General features: G+C 46.6%; 1 protein-coding gene and 1 long non-coding RNA gene across 6 annotated transcripts in view; both read left to right on the forward strand.

The window, feature by feature from the left end:
• LOC138745171 (uncharacterized) overlaps positions 1–3,962 on the forward strand; it is a 30,738-nt gene extending 26,776 nt beyond the window's left edge. For 2 of the 5 annotated variants that reach the window (XR_011346089.1, XR_011346087.1), the window contains exon 5: positions 3,505–3,962. This is a non-coding gene — a long non-coding RNA (uncharacterized lncRNA). The remainder of the gene's footprint in view (positions 1–3,504) is intronic. The other 3 variants (XR_011346090.1, XR_011346088.1, XR_011346091.1) reach the window with 2 other exon arrangements.
• A 6,921-nt stretch (positions 3,963–10,883) lies between these two features.
• On the forward strand, positions 10,884–26,793 carry LOC138745725 (formin-2-like). Its single transcript, XM_069902996.1, has 5 exons — positions 10,884–11,052; positions 12,149–12,338; positions 12,973–13,053; positions 14,895–15,120; positions 25,829–26,793. The coding sequence occupies exons 4-5, from the start codon at positions 15,090–15,092 to the stop codon at positions 26,791–26,793; spliced, it is 996 nt and encodes a 331-aa protein (XP_069759097.1). The 5' UTR covers positions 10,884–11,052; positions 12,149–12,338; positions 12,973–13,053; positions 14,895–15,089.
• The last annotated feature ends 1,081 nt before the right edge of the window (positions 26,794–27,874 follow it).

Genomic DNA, 27,874 nt, shown 5'->3' on the forward strand with positions numbered 1-27,874 from the left:
CACAGTATCTGCCACAGTTATTGTACATCATTTTTAAACTTTCTCACCACTGTAAACCTGGAGTCACAGAATCTGCCTTATTCTACCATACATCTCTGTTAAACCTTCTCAGTACTGTGAACACAGTGTCACAGTATTTGCCAAAGTCGACTGTACATCACCGTTAAACATTCTCCCCACGTTGACCCATTTTTCACTGTTTTTCCCACCATTTATCATACATCAGAGTTCAACCTTCTCCCCGATGTAAACTTGGAGTCACAGTATATTCCACAGTTTATTGTACATCACTGATATACCTTCTCCTTGTTGTGAATGCGGTGTCACCATATCTGCGTCAGTCTTCTGTACATCACCATAAACTTCTCCCCAATGTGAACCTGGTGTCACTTTATCTGCCACAGTTAATATTACATCACCGTAAAACCTTCTTCCAACTGTGTACCTGGTATCATAGTATCTGCCACAGCTTATCATGTATTACTGTTAAACCTTCTCACTACTGAAAACTTGGTGTCACAGTATCTGCCAAAGTCTACTGTATATCACCGTTAAATATTCTCCCAACTGTGAACCTGGTGTCACAGTTTATCGTACATTACTGTTAAACCCGCTGGATAAGCTCCAGATAGCGAAAGAGGAGTTCTCGCATCTGCAGGAACTGGGGATCATTCGTCGCTCCGACAGTCCTTGGGCCTCGCCGCTCCACCTGGTCCCAAAAGCCTCCGATAGCTGGCGCCCGTGCGGAGATTATCGACGGCTTAATGACACGGCAGTACCTGACCATTGCCCCATCCCTCACATTCAGGACTTTATGGCCAATCTGCATGGTGTGAGAGTATTCTCCAAGATCGATCTGGTGTGCGTGTATCATCAAATCCCATTGCACCCCGACGACATCCCCAAAATGGCCAACATCACCCCCTTCGTCTTGTTCGAATTTTTATGCATGCCTTTCAGGCTCAAGAACCTGCCCAGACCTTCCAGCACCTCATGGATACGGTGCGCAGGGATTTGAATTTCGTGTTCATTTATCTGGATGACATTCTTGTCGCCAGCAGAGACTGGGCACAACACAAGTCTCACCTGCACACCCTCTTCTCCCGACTGGCCGAATTCAGCCTAATGATCAGCCCGGCCAAATACCAGTTTTGTGCAGAAGAAAATTTGGATGTGATGAAACTAATCCAGAATCCATTGCACAAGATTGGAAAAATTAGATTGAGCGTCTTCAGATACTTGGAAGTTTTGACGTCAACAGACTTTGGAGTGGCCACATTTGCTCAGTTACACCATTTTTCTGATGTAAGTGAAGGTGGTTTTGATCCTGTCAGTTACTGAGTCCTGTGAAATAACCCAAGTGCGAGTAGATGGTGGATTTGTATTGGGAAAAGCCAGAGTGGCTCGATTAAAGTCAGTCACCAGACCTTGAATGGAATTGACTGCTGCTATTATGGTGAGCAAAATGGACGCTATGTTAAGAAGAGAATTACAGATGGAGTTAGCAGATCCTGTGTTTTGGACTGATAGAACATCAGTGCTTAAATATATTAATAATGAAATCATGAGGTTTCATCTCTTTGTGACTAACAGAGAGAATGAAAACCTGGACAACAACAAATGGCAGATTTACCACAGGACAGAGTTTCACCTGATGAATTCCCATTTACATCCGTGGAAGTTGATTATTTTGGTCCTTCGCAAGAAAAGTGAGGACGAAGTGTTGAAAAACGATATGGAGTTATTTTCACTTGTTTGACTATGAGAGCAATTCATATTGAAGTAGCGTCATTGCTTGATACAGACTCTTTTATTAATGTTCTTTGGCGTTTTATTCCTAGACGTGGTCAAGTAAAAGAATTATGTTCTGATAATGGATCTAACTTTAAAGGAGCTGAACGAGAATTATGAAAAGTTATTCAAAATTGGAATCAACACCAAATTCAGAAAGAAGTTAATTGGATATTTAATCCACCCATAGTTATGGGTGTGGTACGGGTAAGGGTTAGTTGGTTGTGGAGAACGTTTACAAAGGTCTGTACTGGGCAGTACTGGGCAGCAATGCTTAATGTTGTAATGGATGCGGAAGCTCTGGGAAGGGGTAAGGGAGGGACTGGCTAGGAAGTCTGCAAATGCTGGATCCGAGGGCAATGCACAAACATGCTGGGGAAACTCATGGATAGTTTTGTGAGGAGCAGGCCCTGCATCACGAGTCAAATTGAGTATTTCGAGAAGGTGTCAAAGGAAATAGATGAAGGTCAAGGTCTGTATGTGCAGCACGTGGATTTTAGTAAGGTGCTTGACAAGGTCGTCACGGTGGCCTCATTCAGAACATCGGGAGTCATGGGATCCATGGAGCCTTGGCTGTGTGGATTCAGAATTGGCTTGTCTGCAGTAAACAGATGGTAGTAGTAGATGGAACAATGACTAGTGGCTCTCCAAATGGATCTGGTCTGGGACCCCTGCTCTTTGTGATATTTATGAATGATGATGGGAGTGGATGGGTGGGTAGACAGTGTAGAAGGTTGTCATAGGGCATCCAGTTTGCAGAGAAGTGACAGATTGAGTTGAATCCTGTAAATACAGATGTACTTAAACAAGCAACTGGTACAGGTTAATTTCCAGGGTCATTTTCAAGGGCACGAATAAAAGTTATTCCAAAGAAGGTTGGAGACCCATTAAAATTAGCTTCATATAGACCAATATCTTTATTGAATGTGGATTACAAGAACGTGAGGGCAGAGCACTTGGTTAATGGCAGGATTATGAACAGTGTGCAGGACTGAGATATATTTAGATCCTGCGCCATAAATCGCTCAAGGTTGCTGTGCAAATTGAGAGGGGGTTTAAGATGGTGTATTGTGTGCTGGCCTTCAGGAGTCAGGGGATTGAGTTCAAGAACTGAGAGGTAACGCTGCAGATGTACAAAATTCTCGTCAGACCACACTTGGAATATTGTGTGCATTCCTGGGGCGAGAATACCAGTGGACGTCTAAATAAGGTGAGATGAGGGAACTTTAGACAAGATGTGAGGGGGATATTTTATTCACACAGAATGTAGTGGGTGGCTGGAATACATTGCCATGGGTGGTACTGGAGGCTCATCAAAAAAAGGCATGAAAAAGATTTTAATATAGGGACAGGAATAAAAGAAAAAATGGAAGGTACTGGTGAGAGGGAGGGAAGAGTAATATTGTTGTGGGGTATGTTCAGATGGGTCAGGTCAAGGGACTCGACTGATCCATCCATGATTTGTCCAGAATCTTGCTGCCATGTCATGGTGAACCAGGGTGTTGCCTGATGGAGACACGGTACTCTGAGCTCTGCAGAGATAGATCGTGCTTTTCTCCAAAACACACTTCCTCAGGTAAAGCAGAGGAATGGGAAAGGTCCTAGTGTGCAGGGGTAGGGAGGGGGGTGATGGGGGAAGAGTTGGGGCCCTCCAAAGTCATTGTGATCAGGCCTCGGAGACGGCATCTCTATCACTCGTATTTCTCTTCCCAGGAGAAGGAGAGATCTCAGAGACAAGACACGAGTCCAGAAGAACATTGCATCCCAGCTGAACAGAGGACGGACAACATCATGATGGCCTGAACCCCTCCCCTTCTCCCTCTGGCCCTGCCAACTCCATTCCACACCTCTTCCATATCCCTTCACCCACTTCCCCTCCCATTTATCCCCTACCTCTCCTCCATTCCAATCCCCTCCCACTAAACTTCCCCTTCACCTACAATCACACCTATGCCCTAAACTTAGCCCTCCTCCCTTCACCTGCCCTTCCCCTCTCCTTTCCCCCTCCCCTTCGCCTCCTACCCTTCGCCTCCTACCCTTCGCCTCCTACCCTTCGCCTCCTACCCTTCCCCTCCTCCCCTTCCCCTCCCCTTCCCTTCCTACCCCTAACTTAGGGGAAGGAGGGATAGGGGAAGGGGATAGGAGAAAGGGGGGTAGTGAGAGTGTAGGGGTAGGTAATGGGGTAGTGGTAGGGGTTGCAGGTATGGGGTAGGGTTAGGGGAAGGGGGTAGGTTTAGAGGATAGGGGTAGGGTTTAGCTTAGGGTTGGGGAAGGTGGGTAGAATTAAGATAAGGGTCAGGGACGGGTAGAGGTACAGTTAGGTTTAGGGTTAGGAGATGTGGGCTCGGGTTAGGTTGAGGTTTAGGGTTAGGTTTAGAGTTCGGGGAAGTGGGCTTTTGTTAAGTTTAGGGGAAGGGGGTAGGAGTAGGACGTAGAGGTGGTGTGTGAGTTGGGGTTAGGGGAATGTGGGTAAGATTAGGGTTGGGTTTAGGGGACAGCGTAGGGATAGGGTTAGAGGACAGGGTGGAAATAAGAGTTAGGGTTGGGGACGTGGTGTAGTGTTTAAGGGTATCGGTAGTGTTAACGTTAAGGTTAAGGTTTGTTAGGGGTTAGGGTTAGGTTGGGGAGGGGAGCGTGGGCGGCGAGCGCGGCACAGGAAATGGGGAGGTGATGAGGGAGGGGAATGGGCAGGGAAATGAAGAGGGGTACGGTGTAGAGGAAATGGGAGGTGAATGTAGGAAGGCACCCCTTCCCCCACATTATCCCTGCCTCCTCTCCTCCTTCCAGAGGAAGCCGGACCTCATTCCGGCCAGAACCTCCCTGTAGTTTCAGAGCCTCTGTTTCAGGAAGTGCCTTCGACGCTTGCCGCTGGACAGTCATCTTGTCTCTTGATTCATTCTATACCGTTGATATTAAATTTAAAAATGGTTTGGTCTTTTAAAGCTTGAACTCAAAAGGCTGGTCCAGATAGACAACACAGAAACAGGCCCTTCGGCCCCACTCTCCTGCTGGCTGTGCTGTTGTAATCAGTCCATATTCCTCTCCACCTTTTCATTCTTAGCTCCCATCAAGCTCATGTTGCCTTGTCAATCTCACGGCCTGTGGGAAGAAGCTATTTCCCTCCCTGGCTTCTCTGCTTTTATTCCTCCATATCTCCTTCCTGATGGCAGGGGGACAAAGATGCTCTTTGCTGGATATCTGGGAGTCTATTTACAGAGCCCATCCCTGCGAAAAATTCAGGGGTCCCTTGCCTTGAGGTTCCACCCATGTTGCCTCTCCCTCAGCACTCTCTCATCAGAACACAATTGCACCCTCTTCTGCCAGGTCTCAGTATCCCCCTGACAATTCCAGTCAGCTGCCATGCCTACACCCTGCCCCACCTGCTATCGAATGCCCTGCATCCTCCTTCCCCATTGGTTTCCTCCTGTTATCAGGCATCAGGATGAACCTTGTTGAAACTACCCGTATTCTCACTGATCTCTCTGCGCCTCTGCCCACCATCCAGGGGTCTTGGTTGTCTTGTGGTGATGGTGGAGAACAAAGTACCAACTCAAGGAGATGGGGAGCTGTAAGGAGACCCCCAGTTCCAGGAGACAGGGAGAACCACAGAGATGCCCAACTCTGTCAATCCGGTAGAACCCGGTCATCAGGTGCAAGGAGCTCTTGGTACTGCTGCACGTGAGGCAGCTGTGGCCCATCCCCACACCTCCACCCTGTCAATTCCCAAAACACATTTCCTATTCATGTGGGGGTCCAAAATGGATAGAGTCTGGAGGACCATGTATGTCATCAATCAATGGGGGCATAACCCTAACCAGCATGGCTATTGTGTATGGCTGTGCTTGGAAACAAAGTGCAAGGTCACCAAAAGCCGCTATGTGCTGAGGTTCTACCTGGCTCAGGTGTTGCGAAAGATTGGTCTGGCCCTGATGCCACACAATGTCCTAGTCAGCAGGACTTTGCCCCATCACCTTCATGGGAATGTTGCATAGACAAACACTATTGACCACAGGGCCATCAGGCAGTGGTCAGTATGGAATTCCTGCTGACACAGAGACTAGGACTTGATGAGATACTGCGGGCTGGTCCCCTGAGCAGAGCATCCAGAGACAGACATCCAGAACTGCTGGAAGACCAGAATCTCAGTGAAAGATGCCCTTTGGTCTGCCTGAAACCCAGATAAGAGAAGCAAACACTAGAAGCCCAAAGCAAAGGGAGGAAGGTTTAGGGGCAATATAAGGGGTACTTGTTTTTACACAGAGTTGTGGGTGCTAGGAATGCCCTGCAAGGAGTGGTGATGAAGGCTGAAATATTAGCGGGTAAAGAAATTCCTCCTCATCTCCATCCTAAATGGTTTGCCTATTATCCTCAAACCATGGCCCCGGGTTCTGGATTTTCCCATCCTTGGAAACATCCCATCTGCATCCATTCTGTCCAGTACTGCCAGAATTTTATATGTCTCTATGAGATCCCCTCTCAATCTTCTAAACTCCAGCGAGTACAATCCCAATTTGCGCAATCTTTCCTCATAAGTCATTCCTGCCATTCCAGGTATCACCCTGGTGAATTGCCTCTGCACTCCCTCCATTGCAAGAATGGAGGGTTATGAAGGAGGAAGGGTCAAGTGTTTATTTTGCTTGGAATTTATAAGACAGCGCAACATCTAGGTCCGAAGGGCATAACTGTTCGACGTTAACCTGCTGGTCTTTTAGCACATGGAGATGTGGGTGAGGGAACGCTGCCCACCGGCCTATTCCAGGTTGCTGAGAGATGCACTGAGGCTTGGTGCAGCCAACACGAGGGAGCTGTGGGTAAGGACTCTAATCCTCCGGGTCTTGAGGGGCGGAGACTAAGGGGAACCCCTTCAACCACAGAGTGCAGGGAGTAACCACAAGGTGTCAAAGTGGTGGAATGATGTTAAACAGAGAACATGTGCAGTGAAGGGAATATCGGCATGCAACACGAGGATGAGAAAAGACATGGAACAGTTGTCCTCTTGGTCAATAATTTTAGAATAAAGTTAATTTTGGTGTGAAAAAGAGAAAAGCCCGAACTCAGTCACCTTTGTTTTATGAGATACATTCTCCTATCCAGGAAAGCTCCTCTGTACCCGTTCAAATTTAACCCGAGGAAACTGTATTCATGGTGGAAACCTCTGCAAACACACAACGGGACCTATGCACAGAGAGACAAATGATACACGTGCAGTCCCTCCCAAAAAAGAAATAAATTCTGTTGAATCAATAGCAGAGTCATGGAGTCTTTGTCTGAGCCGGTCATCCATCATTCTCCATTCTCACTGCTCGCAGGAAGAATCTGTTTCTGGGCCTGGTGCTACTGGCTCCGATATTCCTCGACCTCTTTCCTGATGAGAAGAGCTGCCAAATGCTGTGGGCAGGTGGAAGGGATCCTCGACGACATTGACAATGAACCCGGTTTATCCCATTGATATTTGGGGTGGGTGGGTTGGGGGAAGAGAGTCCCCATGATCCTATCTGCCACTCGTGGTCATGCCGATCATTTAAAAAAAAATATTTATAAACTTAAAACCACAACAAATTCACACAATTAATAATAATGCTCATGTAATGTGTGGCATCTATAAAAGAACGAATAAAGAAACCACCCCCCACCCCCATCCCCAATATCCTACCCCCTCCCACTTCTCTCTTCAACAGAAGTGTCTGCTACAGTGGTGACCTCAGCAGGACCCAGCCCTTCAGTTGGACGTGAAGATCACGGTCCAGGCGGCTCTTCAGATGGTTTGGTTGAAGCTGTCAATGTTCTGGATGTCGTAGCCACACGTGGGGTTCAAACAGGCCAAGGACCAGTTCCACCTCCAAGAGATCACCGCTGATGACATCCATTACTCCTCCATGATGTTCTTGCTCATCAGGACATGGCAGCAAGGCTCATCGACTTCTGACATCAGCCTCCCGAGCAAGGCAAATAGGATGCCCTCAAGGAGCTCTTTACCCGCACCTTCAGGCCACGCCTTCATCCTCCGCCTCATTCTGTTCCTGCTCTCACTGTCACATGGCCCAGACAGTCATACCAACATGACTCCCTTCGTGCTATTTCTTTTCAGCTCTCACCAAACGCCCTGGACCCACTTTTCAGGAACTCTTCCCTCTTCCTCCCTATGTCATTGGTATTTCCATGTACCGCAACCTCTGGCCCACTTTAGGATGTCTTGGACACCAGCAGCAACACTCCAGACACTGGCACCAGGGAGGCACCACCTGGAAAAGGTCCAGGGTCCTAGTCCAACAGTCATTTTCCTGAGCATCCAGGCAGCAGAGAAATATCAATGGTTGCTCAAAGCAAAATCCTCATTGCGGTGCCCACCAACAAGTTGAGGCACAAAGTTTTGTGGGTCTTTTGGGTTACTGGTGCCAACATATTCCCCATCTCACCCTGTCCCTCCATCTACTGTACAATGTTGCCCAGAAAAAAAAACTCTCTGCTTCATTGACGACCTGAACAACAAATGGCTTCTTAAATGGTAAAACACGCTGTTGAACACCACTGCCACTGACCACAAGCACCCCCCAACCCCTCAAAACTGGAAGACCCTTTGATTGACTTGTCTCTGCAATGAAGACAATGGCCTAGTGGAGCCTCGAGCAAAAGAGGCAAGGTCGCTGAATCCCACACAGCTTCTGGTTCAATTCCCTCCTGGAAGCTGCCTCCCGCGACTCCCCATCTGAGTGTCAGATGCTCGCCTGCTCACCACAGAAAACCAGATGGCAGCAGAGACAGTCACACTCCAGCCACACCTCCCCAACATGTGATGGGTTAAATCTGCGGATGCCACTCACAGCGGACCGAAGAAGTGGTACATGGCAGACCGCAGAGAGGCCGGGCCCGAAGGGCTGAGCCACTTGCAAGAACAGATCATGTCCTGCCCGAAAGTGACAGCCTACCACCTGAATGGCCCCGAGAAGAGCTTGGCACCATGGCCTGGGCCAAACCATTCAACATCCTCGATGCTGGACAGCAGGAAAAAGCTTGGTTTACTGACGGCTCCGGCTGGTGGAGGTGCGAAAAACAGCGGTGTAAGGTGGCAGCGCTCCAGCCCACCACAGATTAAGTACTGACACAAGAGGGTGTGGTGGAGGGGAGAGCCAACTGTCCAAGCTGGCAGCTGTTGCACCGATACGAAAAGGGACAACCAGGCAGGCCCAGGAGCCTCTTTTCCGATTAGTGCCACAGGATTTCTGGGCTGTTCCAAATAGCACGTCAGTGTTGAAGGGTCGACGGCAGGAGACAGGGAGGCAGATCCATGGCTGCCTGCTCTGAGGACAACAGCACTGGCAAATATTCTGAGAGGTGGAACAACAAAAGAATAATCAGGGTCCACCACGTGGATGGACACACCTCCAGGGAAACTGCTGAAGCTGATGCGATGCCACGGTGGACTGAGCTTCTCAAATATGCTCTGCCACTATTTTCCCCAAGCAGAGTGACCCTGGAGCCTTGGCAGCATTGGTGCATCATAAATGTGGGCATATTGGGGCACTATGATGAACAGAGGATCTGGGGGTCTCATGATGTTGCAAGAACTGTGATGGCCAAATGCCCTCTTTGTCAGCAATTAAAACCAAGGGCCACATTCGCCGGGGTTTGGGAGCTGGCCAAGTCTGATAAATTGACCATATCAGGCCTCTCCCCTGCCAAAATAAAAAGTGATATGTTCTCACGATGGTCAGCACATACTCGGATGTCCTGCCAGCGGGCCGACCAAGCACCGTTTAAGCGTGCTCCATATGTGGAATACCCTATCGGGTAACGTCCACCAGCAATGGGTGGTGATGCCAAGTATTTGGGGCCACCTGCATATGCCCTACCACCCACAGGCATCCAAGATCAATGAGTGAATGAATGACCTGTTCAAGGCATCGTATGTGACAAGTTGATTGTCAAGTCTTCTATCCATGAGTGGTTGCAAGTGTATCGATTAATCTGGCGAGTTTGTGTCTGTGTGTGTCTTTTACTCCTCATGCAACTTCACTACATGTGTCAATAAAAGACAACTGTGTTCAAATTCACCACCCTTGGGACCCCTCGAATCAGTTTCACACACATAATAATTGGTGCAGTGAGCAGGGTCCTTCGAGTTCCGACTGAACACAGCTGCAGTGGAGATGCTTTTGAATCAGGACAGGAACTATAGTGCATGCAGGGAGAAGAAGATCTGCGGGTGGACTGACGAGAGTGCAGGGTTGGGGAGCTTGGCAAGCATGCTGGCGGACCACGGCAAACTGGTAGACTGGTCCAAGCTCCTGGATCCACATCTTGAGAAAATAGGTCACCACGTGTTGTCCCACTTCAAGAAGTCGGGGTTCCCAAAATCTAAGGGGAATCAGAGGGTGCCTTTTGACTGCCAGTGTTTCTCCTGAGAAACCAATGTGAGATCATAGAAAGGAAAGATTTGGAGAGGGCCCAGGAAAATAAGGAGATAAAGGTGTCCCAGCAGCGCTGCTTTCCACTGCAGGAGGCAGTACAGACTCCCCCAACCTGAGCCACTGATGTCGAGATGAGAGGGACAGAGGTAGCCAACAGGCATGCCGATCAAGGTCAGATACCCCCCCCTCCCCCCCACACCCACAGTGAGTGAGTTTGTACTGGCCATGGAGCGATTAGCCGAGGCCATTTGCCAGGTTTCAGGCATTAAAGGTTTCAGAACAGGCCAGGAAGAGCATGAAATCAATTTATTTGCAAAGTTGTTCTGATATATCTGACAGACCCGACACACTCATTGCCCAAGTTGTGCTCCACCCTGGAGGACAATGGGGAGATCTCTGGGTATAAGTTCTTTTGGGATATGTGCAAAATCATGTCACTTAGGAAGGGGGATTAGAGCCAATGTCAAGAAAATAGTCAACAAATGTGGCGGCAAAATGGGATCAAATATCTAGGAGTTAGAATAGATAACAACGAGTAATTTAGACCAGCTGAATTATTCTCCCCTTGCTTGGGGAAATTGAGGAGGATTTAAATGGTTGGATGTCCCTGCCCATTACACTAGTGGTGTCACAGAGAGGGGAGGTGTCACAGAGGGGGGAGATGATGACACGGAGGGGGCGATGATGTCACTGCATGGGGCAGCCATAGCTGAGTCGTGTCATGGCACAGCAACAAGAGAAAGATGCCTCTCCTGGAAGGGGATTCTGGCCCCCATGTCGGAGTAGGACACAGTCTCATCCCAGGGACCCTCTGATCAACAGGGTTGTGTTTGGAAGCACCCTGCACCCATGGGTGAGATAAAGAGCCTGTTACAGGCTCCCCGACTGGGACAGAGCCTCCTCTGGCACCATCCTTCACCCAGTGTGGGCGGAGAGAATGGAGGCTGCATTTAATTTCCCCTCTCCCCATCCTGAGTGCAGGGCACTTTATGAGGCAGCTGGGGAGACTGGGGAGGGGAGAACAATGGCATGTGAGGGAATACAGGGGTAGGGTCTGTAGGAGTGGAGGGGAGAACGAAGGAACGGGGTTCCACCACAGGCTAATGTCAAGGGAGATTGGATCAGAGGTAGGGGACATCGGGTTGAGCTGGGAGGATGGGGTGCGAGGGGACGGAAGGCACTGGGGAAACCATGGGGGTGGTGTTGGGTGGGGGATGAGAGAGTGGTAGAGGAATCGGGGCAGGGGAGAGTGTGAGGTGTCTGAGGGAGAAGAGAAGTTGCGAGGGGGATGGAAGGTAGACCTTTCAACAGATATGGGACAGAGCTCGCCCTCCACCTGGAATGGGAACTCTCCACTGAGAGACAGGACCGCTCCTCCACCCGCCCACCCCCGGGTTACAAGATCCCTTCCACCCTTGCATACACCCCCACATCCCCCCAACCGGGATAGGATTCTTTCCCCCAGTGGACATGGATCAAGGTGCTAGAAAGTGTTTCTGCTGCGGCGGACCAAGCAGAGTTGAGCGGTAAAGTGTGGGGCTCTCTCCGCACCACCTTCTCCCTCAGGCAACGAGGTCTCGCTTGCATCATGGAAGATCACGGTGTTGCTGAGCTTCTGGGAATGTGGAGGGCTTCTGCTAAACCTGAGGTAGGGTTCAGAGTGGTTCATCTCCCCGGGACGTGCTGAAGGTCAAGGATGACCCGATCCTCCCATGGAGGGAGGGTTGTAGACAAAGTGAACGGCTGCGGAACTGGCCTCAGTCTGAGGAGAGTGATCAAAGAGGGAGAGGCTGGAACAAACCACCAGAGGATCAATTCTGACATTTAGGTGACCCTTGGAAGGGAGTTAGAGGGAGGGGTAGAGACTAACTTGGACAGCAAGGCTGGGTTGGGATAAATGACCTGTTGTGTACCCTCTGGGTGTGTAAATGCTGCTGCTTCTGCCCCAGAGGACATGGCAATAAGGTCACAACAGAGGTGGCCACACCGGGTCATGGACCCAACGTCCCCAAGGTGGTGTCCTGCACAGATGATAAAATCATCGACAGTGGATCTTTCGGTGTGGTGTACCAGGCAAGGCTGGTGGACTCCAGAGAGCTGATTGCCATCAAGAAGATCTTGCAGGACAAGAGATTTAAGGTGAGGGGAAGAGCAGTTGTGTGGAAATGGAAAAACCTGATATTTAACTTTAGGGCCTCCAGCACGTTCACAGGCCCTTGCGACACATGAGCCCGTTTCACACAATTACACCCAATTGACAAACACCCCAAACACATTTTTGAAGGGTGGGTGGAAAGAGGAGCATCTGACAGAGACCAAAGCAGCCATGGGGTTTGGAAATAGAGAAAGTCACACAAATCCACAACAGCACCCCAACTCCCCACACACAACCCCCCACCCCACACACACACACACACACACACACACACACACACACACACACACACACACACACACACACACACACACACACACACACACCTGGCAAATATCAGAGATTTTCTGCAAATTAATTGTTTAGTAGAAGCTGGGAAAACAATCATAAAATCTGAAGTGATACTTCATTGAACCCCCTGACGAATCCCCGCTCCAGCGACACGAAAAGTCCCCCCCACTGACTCTCGAAAAGTCCCCCACTTCGGTCTCCCTTGGAGTTCCCCACCTCTGACCTCTTGACGAATCTCCTCCCCGCCTCCCCCCTCAACTTGGACAAGTCGCCCCTCAGGGCCCCGACCCATTGCCCAGCCTTGCTGATGTTCCTCTCTCGCCATAGAACCGCAAACTGCAGATCGTGCAAAAGTTGGATCACAGCATCATCGTCCCTCTTCTCAACTTCTACTCCAATGTAGTCAAGGTAAGATCCACCTGCACCCACCCCACCCTCACTCTGATGCATATCATTTGCTGCTACCTTCCCCATTCCTTCAATCGATCTGTCTCGCTGCAGCCTCTCTGTTGCCTCCATCCTGCCCCTCTGACCAGTGCCGACTCTTTGACACTGGCTGCCCTGGTCCTCACCCATTAACTCATGACCTCTTGCCATTTCAACTCCAGACAGCAGCAACCAAGACCACAAGACAAAGTCGCTAAATTCGGCCACTCAGCCCCTCCAGTCTGTTTCCCCAATTCATTTCATGAATGTATTTTCCCCCATAACTCACTTCCCCAGAACCTTTTGGTGCCCTTCCAAATCAACGCCTGCTCTGAATCGTCCCAACAACTCAGCCTCCACACGTTCGACCCCAGCCAACACCCGGCTGCAAACATTTCTCATCTCAAAACGTCAATGGTTTTCTCTCCCGGTGAATCCTTTCCTCAAGAGGGAGGGCGGTCAGAGCTGCACATTTTGTGCAGTCTCACCAGAAGCCGAATGATGGGGCAGCGGACGGGTCCACTACGGCCTGTTGACGCTCTGCTCGCTGAGCCCTTGGATTCATGCCATGTTGTGTTGAGCAGTGGGGGCATCAGGCCAACAGAGAGCAGGAGGGGCTGGCACTCCAGTTGGGAGAGGCACGGGGTGTTGGAGGGTAAATCCAGCTGACATGTTTGTATTGTGTCCAAGAGAAAGAGGAGGTTTATTTGAATCTGGGTCTGGACTATGTTCCCGAGACGGTTCAATGCGTGGCCCAGCTCTTCAACAAGGCCAAGCAGCCCATTCCCATGATCTACATCAAGGTGGTTGTGGGTCTGGGTGGTCAAGTTGTCCACTGGGGCAAGCTTGGATGGTGGGGTTGGAGGATATGAAGGAGTTTACTGGCTGAGTCTCGCTGGGGATTGTATATCGATGAATGGTGCATGAGGGTCTCAATGGGTATTGGTGAGGAGAGAAAGGGTAGTGAGGGGAGTGGGGTGGAGAGGATGATGAGGATGGATGTTGATTGGCAGGGAGGGGCCCTTAACCCACCTCCCCTTACCCTCAGGATCCAGACCCGGCCAGTGTGGAGGCAGAGTGGGTCATGTTATATCATTGTGTTGCCAGATGTTCATGTACCAGCTGTAGCAGAGCATGGCCTACTTCCATCCTCAGGGGGTTTTCCATTGAGGCATCAAGCCCCAGAAGATGCTGGTAGATCCCGAGATGGCCTTCTTATTGCTCCTTTATTTCGGCAGGTAGATCTACCCGTGTCTGCCCGTTCACCACCTCAACGCAGTCCTGATCCCTCTCCCCAACACGGCCTTGTCCCCTCCCCACTAGCTCTCACCCCTCCCCCACCAGCTCTCTCCCCTCCTCCCTCTCCCAACTTGTGTCACTCGTTAATCATCATTTAGGCAGGTTATCCCTCTCTTTGGAACTGGTATGTTTGATGCCTATTTGAAACAGGTGGGTGCCACACCCTGTCGGAGTGAGATGTTGAAGATATCCATGGCCAGTTGGTCAACACAGGTTATCAGTCCTCTGCTGGGTTCTCCATCCAGGCTTGATCCTTTCCTTTGATTCACTCTCCTGAAGGCAGCCCATATTGTCATCTTTGGTTACTGACAGCAGCAGATCATCAAGAGATGTAGTGGGGGAGGGGGGATTTGCAATGGTTCTTCCCTGTACTAGTGGTCATATCAGGTGTAGAAGGCATTGAGTTCATGTGGAGTGAGGCTTTGCTGCCTCCCTCCCACTGCACCAGATTTGTTTATGCAGCACTTTATGTCATTTAGGCCCCTGTCACAGCTGATGGGTATCCTTTGTTGTTTCCATTCTAGTGCTGAATCTCCACCACCTGAGAGATGGCTTTCCATGGTTCATATTGGCTCCTTGTGTATCTGTATCTCCAAACTGTGATTTGGCTCTCAGCAATTTCTGGATATTGTTGTTCATCCAGGATTTCTGGTTGAGAAAACTCCCTGAACAATTTGGTGGGGACACCCTTGTCCACAGCTGTTTTGATAAAGTTCGCTATGGTCCTGGTGCAGTCATTCAGTTCCTCAGGTGAGTTCTTGAACACAATCCAATCCAGGGTCTCGAGGCAGTCCTGCAGCTGGCTTCCCCTCCCGTGACCACCTTCTGGTTGTCCTGATCTAATAAGTGTTATGAGCAATTTTAGGCCCCATTTCTAAGAAAGGATGTGATGGCCCAGAGGTGGTTTACAAGAATGATCCTGGGGTGAGAGGAATAATGTTTGAGGAGCATTTGATGGTTCTGGGCCTGTACTCGCCCAAGTTTAGAATGGTGAGGCAGGACCTCATTGAAATCTGATGACTAGTGTTAGGTCTGCTTTGTTCATGAATGAGTGAGACAAACACCAGACTGAGTCGAAATCAGGGTTCTTTGTTCTTTATTACCGGATTGTAACACTTGCAACTAACAATGTTAGTCGGAGAATGCATTCTGCCGTTATCAGCAAAATGGTGATTTTTTTATACCCTTGGATACGTGCTTAGAACATCATCATATCATTACTTGTCCAATGACTAAAACTGTTGCTATCCTTTCCCTGCTAGCTTCCTGCCTCTCAATCCATCAATGTCTCTCTTATCTTGTAAGTACAAGGATGCATTCACATCTTGTTACAGCCCTGCACAGGGTAACTCCTTACACTTTCCCATCTCATGATGTTTTACCTTACACTAGTGAAAGGGCTGGAGAGAGAGGATGTTGCCAGTAGTGGGAGAGTTTAGGATCAGTGGGCACAACCTCAGAATAAAAGGATGTCTGCTTAAAACTGAGATGGAGAAACCTTTTCATCTAGAGCAGTGATTTTCAAACTCCTACTCCACCCCACCCCCACCCCCACCCCCTGGATTATATTCTACTTAATCCCTATGCCAGAAGTGCTCTGTTAGTAAGGGATTACTTAAAGTGGGCGGGGAGTGGAAAGAAAGTTAGAAAACCACTGTTTTAAGTGTATCTCATTGACTTGTACTGTGCGTGGTTTCATAACTCCAGAGGAAATGGGCCAGTGACAATTTTTCTCAAGCAAAATATTTCCTTCACAATTGGGTCGACTGCAGTCTTTCTCAGCCTTTTTTCCCATTCATATGCCACTTTAAGCAATCTCTTACTCATTTTTCGACACTCCAAGGAATAAAGTCCCAGCCTGTTCAACCTTTCCCTGCAGCTCAACTCCTGAAGACCTCGCAGCGTCTTAGTAAATGTTCTCTGCACTCTTTCAATCTTACTAATACCCTTCCTGTAGCTAGGTGACCAGAACTGCACACAATACTCCAAATTTGGCCTCACTATCATCTTATCCAACCTCACCATAACTTCCCAACTCTTATTTTCAATATGTTAATTAATGAAGGCCAAGATGACAAAAGCTGTCTTTAGAACCCTGTCTTCCTGTGACACCACTTTCATGGAATCATGTAACTGTGTTTTATCTCTTGCTGAAGATTGGTATAACTTCTCTGTTCAATTTCATAATGTTGGCTTCTGGACTACTTTATTGTGCCCTTGATCTAGAGCACACATGTCAAACTCTGGCACGCGGGCCAAATTTGGCCTGCGATATAATTATATTTGGCCCGCAAGATCATTTCAAAAATGTATTAGAGGTGGCCCACCGATGCTGTTTTTTGGTAATGTCACCCCCACCATCCTCCCCCTTCATTGCACATCCTTCCCCATTGTAACACGAGAAATTGTAACACGAGAAATCTGTCAATGTCATCAGCCGGCAAGCCGGTTGGAACGCTCCCCGCACAACCAGTCACTTCTCCCACCTGTCGAGCGGTGCGGCGGATTGGCGAGTGCCTGTGATTTCCTGTCGGCGCGACGGGCATGGCAGGCTGCGCACGGCCCCCGGGCAGCGCGAGCCCCGCGCAACTGGCACCAGACGGCCCTTCCACAGCACGAGCGCACTTCTCCCGGTCGCCACGGCCTTCAGCGCTTGCACCCGCGCGGACCCCAGGGACGGCTGATTCGGCCCTGCACATGAAGAGAGAGATGGTGGCTGTCCGCAAAGGCTGGTCGGCAGCGCACTGGGCCTGAGTGGGTGGGTAAGCAGGGGTGGGCAGAGGGTATAGGTGAGGAGTAATGGGCAGGGGAGGTTATGGTGGTGCGAGGGGCAGTTAGAGGGAGGGATGAGTAGAAGGAGGGGTGGATAGGGAAGAGGTAAAAGAAGAGGGGCAGGGCGAGTAGGGGAGGGGTGATTAGATGGTGAGAGACGGGTAGAGGGAGGAACAGGTTGAGGGGAAAGGCAGTAGAGGGACGTGTATAGGATGGGATAGGTAGAGGCAGTGCGAGTGGAGTGAGGGGTGAGTAGAGGTTGGGTAAAGGACTGGTCAGGTAGAGGGATGGTGGGTCGAGGGTGAATAGAGGCCTAGAGCCTGAGGAGTGAGCCGGAAATGCTGAGTCCTGATGCAGGCCAAAATAGACACAGCATTACATATGTTGAAAGAAGAGAAAACATGCAGATGTTGTTGAAAATTTTCAATAAATATTTAGTTCGGCCCTCGACTTAGTCCAAGTTTTTAATTTTGGCCCTCTGTGAATTTGAGTTTGACACCCCTGATCTAGAGAGTTCTGGCAGGGCAAAACAATTTTGTTTTCTTTTGTCAGGTCAAATTTTGTCACATTGATCCAAAAACAAGTATTTTCATCATTCCTTCATTTCAGAATCTCTGCAGCTGTCGTATTGAACCTCACAGTGACGACATCATGTTTGTCTTGTTTATCCTTTATCCCTCCATCCAGACAGATGTGCTGATCAACGAGTCGACTTCACTCATCCAGCAGCCAATTCTGCTGCTTGGGCTTTTCATCCCACATATTCAGTTTGTTATTTCCCCTCTTCTTTTTCTCAGCAAAGCGAATCATGTTTGTTTGATCATCTTTCTGAATCCCAGTGAAAGGTTATCGACCTGAAGGTTTTAACTCTGATTATTTTTCCAGTAGATGACCTGCTGAGTATTTCCAGCATTGAGATTTTATTTTACTTTCTTGGTGTATTACTGAGTGCTTGAATGGGAGAAGAAATGTGGGTTGGGTTTATGTGGAGAAGTCTCGATCATGGAGTGGATTTAGAAAAATATACAAAAAAGGGGAGGTTGCATGGAAATAGTTAATTCATCTGTTGAAATTGTTTTTTGAGCTATGATTGTTTTCTGATGTACGTGCAGTGTTCAGAATTAAAAATTTATTGTGATGAACATGTCAGAAAATTTGTCGTTTTGTGGCAACAATATAGGTAGAAATATTGTTCTAAATTACATTTAAAAAAAGAAATCCATTTGTGCAAAATGAAGCGTAAGTGAGGGAGTGACTGTGGTTCCTTGTCCATTCAAAAATCTGATGGCAGAGGGGGAGAAGCTGTGTTTGTACCATTGGGTGTTCGTCTTCATGCTCCTGGACCTGTTTCCCTGGTTATCACAGTGTGAAGAAGGCCTGGTCTGGGTGGTGAGGGTCCTTGAGGATAGAGGTTGTTTTCTTGAGACTCTGCCTCTTGGAGAAATCCTTAATACATGGGCGAAGGATGAAAGGGGAAAAGTTTAGTGGAAACATGAGGGGGAGCTTCTACACACAAGGTGGTTGGAAAGTGGAACAAGCTGCCAGCTGCATGAGGAAATGTGAGCTCAATGTTAGCAATGAAGTGTTTGGACAAGTTCAGGGATACGAGGGAGATGGAGGGTGATGGACTGGTTGCTGGTCAGTGGGACACGGCAGAATAAGAGTTTGGCTCAGACTAGAAAAGCTGAAGGGCCTGTATCGGTGCTGTAATATTCTGTGAATCCATGGAGTGATGCACTGGGTCGTACATCTACACCCCGACAAAACTACCATGGTACCTGCACAAAAGCACACAATATGCAGCACGTAATGACCAAATGAATAATCTAAATAAATATATGTTGAGGGCCAAGCGGGCACACAGCCCACGTTGTGAATCGTCGGTGACACAGTTCTCCGACGTCGCGCAGTACCATAAAACAGACCACTGGGCACTCACCCATTTAATGGACCACACGTGCACGGTGCTGCATGCCGAGGAATGGCACGTTGATCTGTGTTGTCTTCTGCGGGTAGGTGCAGGACATTCACAGGGCTTAATTTAAACCTGCTGGTTCCATGGATCGATAGCAAACTGTTAATTATGTCTCACCATGTCTCATTTGGCAGCCTGTAATATACCCCAATAATAGTACCCTCATCCTTATTTTTTCATTTTACCCACACTGCCTCCCTCAATGAGCCTTCCAGTCTCCTTTATCTTTCTCTGGATTCTAGATGTTGTAAGCCAAGAAACATTTTTGTAAATCTTCTCTGCACTCTCTCCACCTATCTATATCCTTCCTATGACAAATGAGACCTTCTGCCATCTTTCAGTCCACTTTTCCAAACAAACCAAATCCTGTAATCTAAGAAAACCTTCCTCACCATCCACCACTCCCCCTATTTTCATACCATCTGCATATTTGCTTACCCAGTTAACCATCCCATTTCATTCCCTAACCACAGATCGAACATTGCCCCCCCTGTAGTGGGCATCTCCACATACTGCTGCAAAAAGCAGTCCTGAACACATTGTATAAACTGTAAGCCATCCTGCCCTCTCACTGACTGTGTTTCCCAATCGATGTTAGGAAAGTTGAAATCCCCAACCAACACCACGCTATTCCTACTGCAGATGTCAGCTAATTCCTTGCACATTTGCTCTTCTCGTTCTCCCTTCCCATTTGCCAGACTATAATGTACCCCTATAATAGTCACCTCACCCTTCTTATTTTTTAGTTTTACCCACACTGCCTCCTCGATGAGACCTCCAGTCTCTTGCCTGAGCACCGCTGTAATATCTTCCCTAACTAGTAATGCGGAATATAAAAGAAGTCTGTAAAGTTTGAATAAAGCAGTCTTGTGTTGACTAACGTGGGTATGTATATGACTTTAGTAGCTGTACTGAAGTTGCTGCCAGAAATGGTGAGCCCCGAATGCAAGATTCAGCCGAAGCTTGAATCTCCAGTGATCATAGACACAACGACAGCAGCTGATGCCACCACGGCTGCAGTTAAACCAGGTTCTGCCTATTTCTCCTGGAATTGACTAGACATGAGCTTTTAAATATGGAGGGCCTGAGTGACAGGGATCCATCTGATCTAATGAATGAGATGCTCGTATTAGCAGATGGCCATTCTCATTGTTTACTTTTTGAGACTCTATTCCTGTCCAAACTCCCGGGTCGTGTCGCAATACCAATCGTTAACATGGATTTCTGCCATCCCCATGATGTAGCGTGGGAGGCTGACAGGCTCGATCATACTGCAATGCAAGCATCTGCTCACAAACAGCCGCTTTGATCAGTAGATCCATCTCCCGTGTCCTACAAGCCTCCTATATCTGCAGTTCAGTTAAAGAAGGATGAATGCACTGACAGGCAGTGAAAATGGTGTTTTTACCATCGCCAATGGGGAAAAAAGCACATAGATGTGTCCCGCCATTTATCTATTAAAGAAAAAAGGCAGGAAATTTAAAAAACGGCTGCCAGTTGGGGCCTTGGCAGCTGGCGCAAGTACCAACTGGCCTATTGTATCTTCAAGATGACGCTGGTAAATACAAATATCCTGCCAACCGGGGGGCATGGCAAGATGGCATAAGGAACAGACGTGCCTTCCACTCCTCTCCTGACTCTGATTTATTGTTTTGTTTCTAAGTGCCTGTTAAAATTCTTTAAAAAGTTTAAAAATAGTAAGATATGTTGAATTAATATCTAATGGTACATTTGTTAAAAAAACTAAAAGAAAACACCAACAGATTGTTAAAAAATTACATTTCCCGAAATTATCTGAGCCTACCTGTTTACAAGAAGCCAGGACTCAGCGTGGAATGGATCCAGGAGAAGAAGTGCAGGATTCGGCACTGGAGCTCCGCTCTGTACCGGTAGGACTCGGCAGCCTTTAGAACAAAGGGCTGGTCGGGTGCGTGTATTTCAAACAACGCCCGCTGTGAGCGCTGTCACCGAGACTTTGACAGCTGAATCAGCTGGGGCGCCACCAGCTGGAGAGTTAAAGAGCCGACCTCCGATTGATATAGCGGTGGCGCTGCGAAATGCACCACCAGTCATGACATTTTCCCCAGGTATGGATATAATGGAGGCTTTTGATGACATATGGCTTAAGGATAAGGATAACCCTGATTATCAGCCTCCTGATATTGCTGAGGGGGCTGTGGCAGGAGTTTCTACACGGAGCCATACTGCAAGAAAGGCTGCTAAACCAAGGGAAGGGACAGAAGATCCTTTGGTTTCTCAGAAACAGCAGGATCCTACCATGTCTGAATCTACTTTTGCTGATATGATTGTTAAGAATCTTGAATTTAAGATGTATTCTTCAATGAAACAGCTCGGTAGCTCTATGACCCAGGTCTATTCTAAGCTTAATGAATTGGTGAATATCAATACTCAACTATGGAGCATTTAAACTTGAAACCACTGAAAGACTTGATATGTGTGATCAAGGTTTAGTTGATGTACAAGACCAACTGCAAGATGTAAACAAAATAATTGAAACATTGCAGATTCAGAATAAAAATCTAGCAAAAAAAGTTGATTATTTGGAAAACCAATCTAGATGGAACAATGTAAAAATTGTTGGTTTGCCAGAAGATATAGAAGGGCCAGATCTAAGAAAATTCTTTACCAAATGGATTCCACGAGTGTTAGGGCAAGATAAGTTCCCAGAAGGTTTAATATTGGAATGTGCTCACAGAGCTTTAAGAAGGAAACCTTTTTCAGGACAGAATCCGAGACCTGTTCTGGTCCGTTGTTTAAATTATTGTGATAGAGAGATAATTTTACGTGTGGCTATTAGAAACGCTCAGCAAAATAGATCTCCTTTGATGGTCCAGAATAATCGTGTTTTTTTTAAATCCGGATTTGAGTCAAGAAATTATGTTTCAACGACGTGAATTTAATACTGTGAAAGAGTTGTTGTGGAAAAAAGGATACAAGGCAACTTTTAGGTACCCTGTGGTATTGAAGATTTTTCAGGATGGATATCAGCCAAAGTTTTTTGATAATCCTAAAGAAGCTATGGACTTTGCTCAATCTTTACCGATCACGCAATTTCAAGAACGATGTAGTCCTCCTCGGTCTCCAAAGAGAGTGGAGATACAAGATGGGAATCAGATTCCAAGAAGAAATGGAAACAATGGTGGTCGAAGTGACAAAATTGATTAAAAAAAATACATCTTTTTAAAAATTTTTTTTGGAAGATCTTAGTCATTAATGATAGTTTAATATGAAATGGGAGTTGGGAGAGGGAACTGGGTGGGCACTATTTTCCAGAAGTTGTCAGCTACTGGTGAGTTATCTCACACCCAGTGTTTTGTGAGAGTTACCGCATTGTGCAGTTTAAACAGGAGGGGGTAGTAGTAACCTCCTGCTTGTTTTTTTTTCTTAATTTTTGGGTTAAGGAGTGAAGTTTTTTTTAATTACTTTTTTTAAAATAAAATGTTTTTTTTCTTTTTTATTATTTGTTTTTGATTGTAGTTTTAAGAGGGAATAAGAGGAAGGGTTTTTTTTCTTTTGGGGGTTTCTTATCTTTTTTTTTCTTTTTTTTCTTGTGTTGAGTTGTTGTAAGGAATGTCTAAATTGAAGTTTGCTTCTTTTAATGTCCAGGGTTTAAATAATCCCATTAAGCGTAAGAAAGTACTTGCTTACTTAAAAAAAAAAGTTGACGTGGCTTTTTTACAGGAAACTTATTTGACAGATAAGGAACATTTGAAACTCAAACGTGAATGGGTTGGACAAGTTTTTTATTCTTCATTTAATTGAAAAGCAAAAGGAGTGGCAATTTTGGTGCACAAGAATTTACCATTTCATTTACAAAATGAACAGAAAAATGGTGGAAGATTATTAAAATTGAACTGTACAATTTTTAATGAAACTTGGACTTTGCTTGATATTTATGCTCCGAATGTTGAGGATACAGCTTTTGTTGTCGATATGTCTTTATTACTTGGACAATCAAATTCTAATGTGATGACTGGGGGAGATTTGAATGTGGTGTTGGAGCCTTTATTGGACAAGTATCCAAGAGTAATTAAGAAATCGAAGATGGCAGTTCAAGTAACTAATATGATGTCAGATTTGAATTTAGTTGATATTTGGCGAAGATTTAATCCTACAGAGAAAGATTTTTCTTTTTATTCGTCACGACATAATTCTTTTTCTAGAATTGATTATTTTTTAATTTCAGCACATTTGCAGGATAGGGTTACATCTGTGGATTATAAGGCAAGACTGGTTTCGGACCATTCATTATTATTATTAGAATATCAGAGTTGACAGGATGTTCAGAGAGCTCCAAGATGGAGATTCAATACTATGTTACTGCAAAAAACGGAATTTATTAGTTATTTAAAACAACAAATTGAGGTTTTTATTAGTAATAATACTAATTCTGTTTCTAGTCAATTTGTTTTATGGGATGCAATGAAAGCTTTTTTACGAGGTCAAATTATTAGTTATGCTTCTAAAGTAAAGAAAGAGAGAATTAAAGAGATTGAAGATTTAGAGAAAAAGATAACTGTTACTGAAAAAGAATTTCAAAAAAAATGCTACTGAAACGCAAAAGAATCAGTTAACTAATTTAAAATTTAAATATAATGAATTACAAACTTATCGGTTTGAATGTTTAATGAACCGAACTAAACATAAATTTTATGAATGGGGTGAGAAAGCTCATAAAGTTCTGTCATGGCAGTTAAAAAAGGAACAATTATCTAGAATTATACCAGTAATTAGAAAGAAATCGGGTATTACTTTTAGTCAAAAGGAAATTAATGAGGAATTTTGTAATTTTTATAAAAAACTATATACTTCGGAATGTAAAGATGTAACTGAGGATGCTATAGATTCTTTTTTGAAAAATATAAAATTGCCACAATTGAATCAAGAAGATAGACAGGAGTTAGATAAATCCTTTACAGAAAAGGAAATAGAAACGGCGATAAGAGATATGCCAAATGGAAAGGCACTGGTGAAGATGGGTTTTCTATAGAGTTTTATAAAACTTTTTATGCTGATATATTTCCTATATATAAGGATGTTTTACAACAAATTTATGACACTTTTCGATTACCTGAGTCTTGTTCCAATGCAATAATTACAGTTATACCAAAAAAAGATAAAGATCCTTTATAGGTTTCTTCTTATAGACCAATATATTTGTTAAATGTAGATTATAAAATTGTAGCAAAAACTATGGCTAATCGATTAGCTCAATATTTGCCTAAAATAATACATAGTGATCAAACGGGATTTATAAAAAATAGATATGCATCAGATAATATTTTGCGTTTAATAACTTTGATAAATAAATCTAAATCTCAGATGAATTATCCAATAGTGGTTTCGCTGGATGCAGAAAAGGCTTTTGATAGAGTGGAATGGAAGTTTTTGTTTAAAGTACTTGAGAAATTTTGTTTTGGTTCTTCATTTATTGGATTGATAAAGGCTTTATATAATAGTCCGAAGGCCAGAATTGCTGTCAATGGGCAGATTTCAGAATCTTTTAATTTAACAAGGTCCACTAGACAAGGATGCCCATTGTCACCTGCTTTATTTGCTGTAGTTATTGAGCCTTTGGCACAATTAATACATCAAAATGAAAATGTTAAAGGCATGAGAGTTTTGAATGAGGAATATAAGATTAATCTATTTGCTGATGATGTTTTATTATATTTGGTGGATTCGGGTATTTCTTTACCAGCAATTCAAGAATGTTTAGAAATTTATGGTCAATTATCTGGTTATAAAGTAAATTGGACCAAAAGTGAAATTTTAACAATTTGTAAAAATGATTATTCAATGTATAAAAGTATTACAAATTTGAAGTGGACTACACAAATTAAATATTTAGGAATTAATGTTAATACGGAATTTCAAGATTTATATTCAATTAATTATCTTCCTTTAATAAAAAGGATTAAATTAGATTTGACTAGGTGGAAGGATTTGCCTTTGGGTCTATTAGGGAGGATTAATACTATAAAAATGAATATCTTTCCCTGAATACAATATTTGTTTCAATCAATTCCTTATTTTTTAAATAAAAGTTTTTTTAAGGATCTATATAAAGCAATTAGAGACTTTTTATGGAAGGGAAAATTTCCGAGGATAGCGATGAGAAAGCTGATGTGGGATTTTCAATTTGGAGGTTTAAGATTACCGAATTTTCAACATTATTAAGAAGCAGCTCAATTTAAATTTCTTAGTGCATTAATGAATATGGATGATCCGCCCAGTTGGGCAAAGATAGAAATGACAGTTAATTTAGAAAAATTTTCTCATGAGTTTTTGTTTCGATGGAATAAAAATTTATTATGAACTTATGATGTCCCAATATTGAAGCATTTATTAAATTTATGGACAAGTAAATTTAATAAATTGAGGCTCAAAATAAATGGTCTGGATGATTGCCATTATAAAACAATCAACTTGTTCCTTTTAGAGTCTCCAAAATTACTTTGAAACAATGGGAAAGGAAGGGAATAAAAAATTTATTCAATTGTTTTTCTGAGGGATGTTTTTGTTCTTTTGATGAATTACAAAGGAAATTCGGTATTAGTGGAAACTGTGTATTTGTGTGTATTATCAGTTAAGATCTTTTGTAAAACAGATATGTGATCGACATATGAGGAATATGTACTTTCAATACCACAAAAGGGATATATATCTGATTTGTATTGTATTTTACAGGTTTCTTACCCGGGCTGGAGGGGCCTGCCTCCCCTCCTAGGTCGGTCCATACTGCCCGGACCGGGGCCGAGGCCGCTGCTGCTCTCCCTGTGCCTGGACTGGGGCCGCCGCCTCCAACTCTCTGCCCGTATCGGGGCCTCCGCCTGCCTCACACGACCGAGGCCGGGGCCGCCGTCTCCCCCTTGCTCCTGCCCGGATCGGGGCTGCCGCCGTCTACCCTTCGCCCGGACCGGGGCCGGGGCCGCTGCTGCTCTCCCTGTGCCCGGACTGGGGCCGCCGCCTCCCACTCCCTGTCCGGACTGGGGCCTCCGCCTGCCTCACTCGACCGAGGCCGGGGCCGCCGTCTCCCCCTTGCTCCTGCCCGTATCGGGGCCGCCGCCGTTTACCCTTCGCCCGGACCGGGGCCGGGGCCGCTGCTGCTCTCCCTGTGCCTGGACTGGGCCGCCGCCTCCAACTCTCTGCCCGTATCGGGGCCTCCGCCTGCCTCACACGACCGAGGCCGGGGCCGCCGTCTCCCCCTTGCTCATGCCCGTATCGGGGCCGCCGCCATCTACCCTTCGCCCGGACCGGGGCCGGGGCCGCTGCTGCTCTCCCTGTGCCTGGACTGGGGCCGCCGCCTCCAACTCTCTGCCCGTATCGGGGCCTCCGCCTGCCTCACACGACCGAGGCCGGGGCCGCCGTCTCCCCCTTGCTCCTGCCCGTATCGGGGCACAAGTGTAAAAGGGACTATTGATAACCACAACCCTATTCACCATAGCACTGCAGCTTCCATCTTAGGAGATGATAAGGAGATGGTCGAGTTTCTAGCGAACATCGAGCTTCTAAAATTAGTGGTGAGAACAGAGTTAGACACTCCTTTCACAAGAGAAGAAATTGAGAAGGCTCTGAACACTCTGCAGGCTAAAAGTCTCAGGGGGAGGATGGGTTCCCACCCAAGATCTATAGACAATTTAAGGATTTATTGATGCCTCTTATAAAACCTACGACCCAAGGACCTCGCTGCCACGTCCCAGCTTGCTTGGCCACGGCACACGAACCATGGGTGTAAAGGGTGGGGCCAGTACTGCGCGCACTGCACTCCACCTAAAAGCTCCTTTGCGCAGGCCCGAGGACAGGTCCACGTCCTCCCCCTCCACGTCCTCCCCCTCCACGTCCTCCCCCTCCACGTCCTCCCCCTCAAAAGATGCTCACAAACTCAAGCTAGCATGCTGGAACATCAGAACCATGCTAGACAAGGCTGACAGCCACCGACCTGAACGTCGGTCTGCCCTCATTGCACATGAACTCCTCAGACTTGACATCGACATAGCCGCTCTCAGTGAAGTCCGCCTGGCAGATGTAGGCAGCCTCCAAGAACGCGGCGCGGGCTACACACTCTACTGGTCTGGAAAGCCTTCGGATGAACGACGCCTATCTGGTGTAGGCTTCATGGTCAAGAGCTTCATTGCCTCCAAACTCGAAAACCTTCCGACAGGCCACTCGGACCGAATCATGTCCATGCGACTCCCACTTCAAAACAAGCGTCACATCACCCTCATCAGTGTCTATGCTCCAACCCTCCAGGCGGAACCAGCAGAAAAGAACAAGTTCTACACCGACCTGCGCAACCTCATCCAACGTACCCCTACAGCCGACAAGGTTGTCATCCTGGGCGACTTCAACGCTCGTGTCGGCAAAGACTCAGAAACTTGGCCAGGAATCCTGGGCAAGCATGGCGTCGGCAAGTGCAACGACAATGGGCGCCTCCTGTTGGAGCTCTGCGCAGAACAGCGGCTTGTCATTACAAACACCCTTTTTCAGCAGAGGGACGGCCTTAAGACCACCTGGATGCATCCCCGATCCAAACACTGGCACCTCCTGGACTACATCCTGGTGCGAGAAAGTGACAAACAAGATGTGCTCCACACCAGGGTCATGCCTAGCGTGGAATGCCACACTGACCACCGGATGGTTCGCTGCAAGCTCAACCTTCACTTCAAGCCAAAGCCCAGAAACAATAAAGCCCCCAGAAAGAGGTTCAATGTTGGAAACCTGCAGTCAGACGAA

Source organism: Narcine bancroftii, chromosome 11 (genome assembly GCF_036971445.1).
Source record: "Narcine bancroftii isolate sNarBan1 chromosome 11, sNarBan1.hap1, whole genome shotgun sequence".
NCBI lineage: Eukaryota > Metazoa > Chordata > Chondrichthyes > Torpediniformes > Narcinidae > Narcine > Narcine bancroftii.

Bases quoted from the DNA above. Each gene is read 5' to 3' on its own strand.
- LOC138745725 (XM_069902996.1), top strand. From the start codon at position 15,090: ATGGTCCTGGTGCAGTCATTCAGTTCCTCAG. The intron at 15,121-25,828 runs GTGAGTTCTTGA...TGTATTTTACAG, and splicing joins GCAGTCATTCAGTTCCTCAG to GTTTCTTACCCGGGCTGGAG.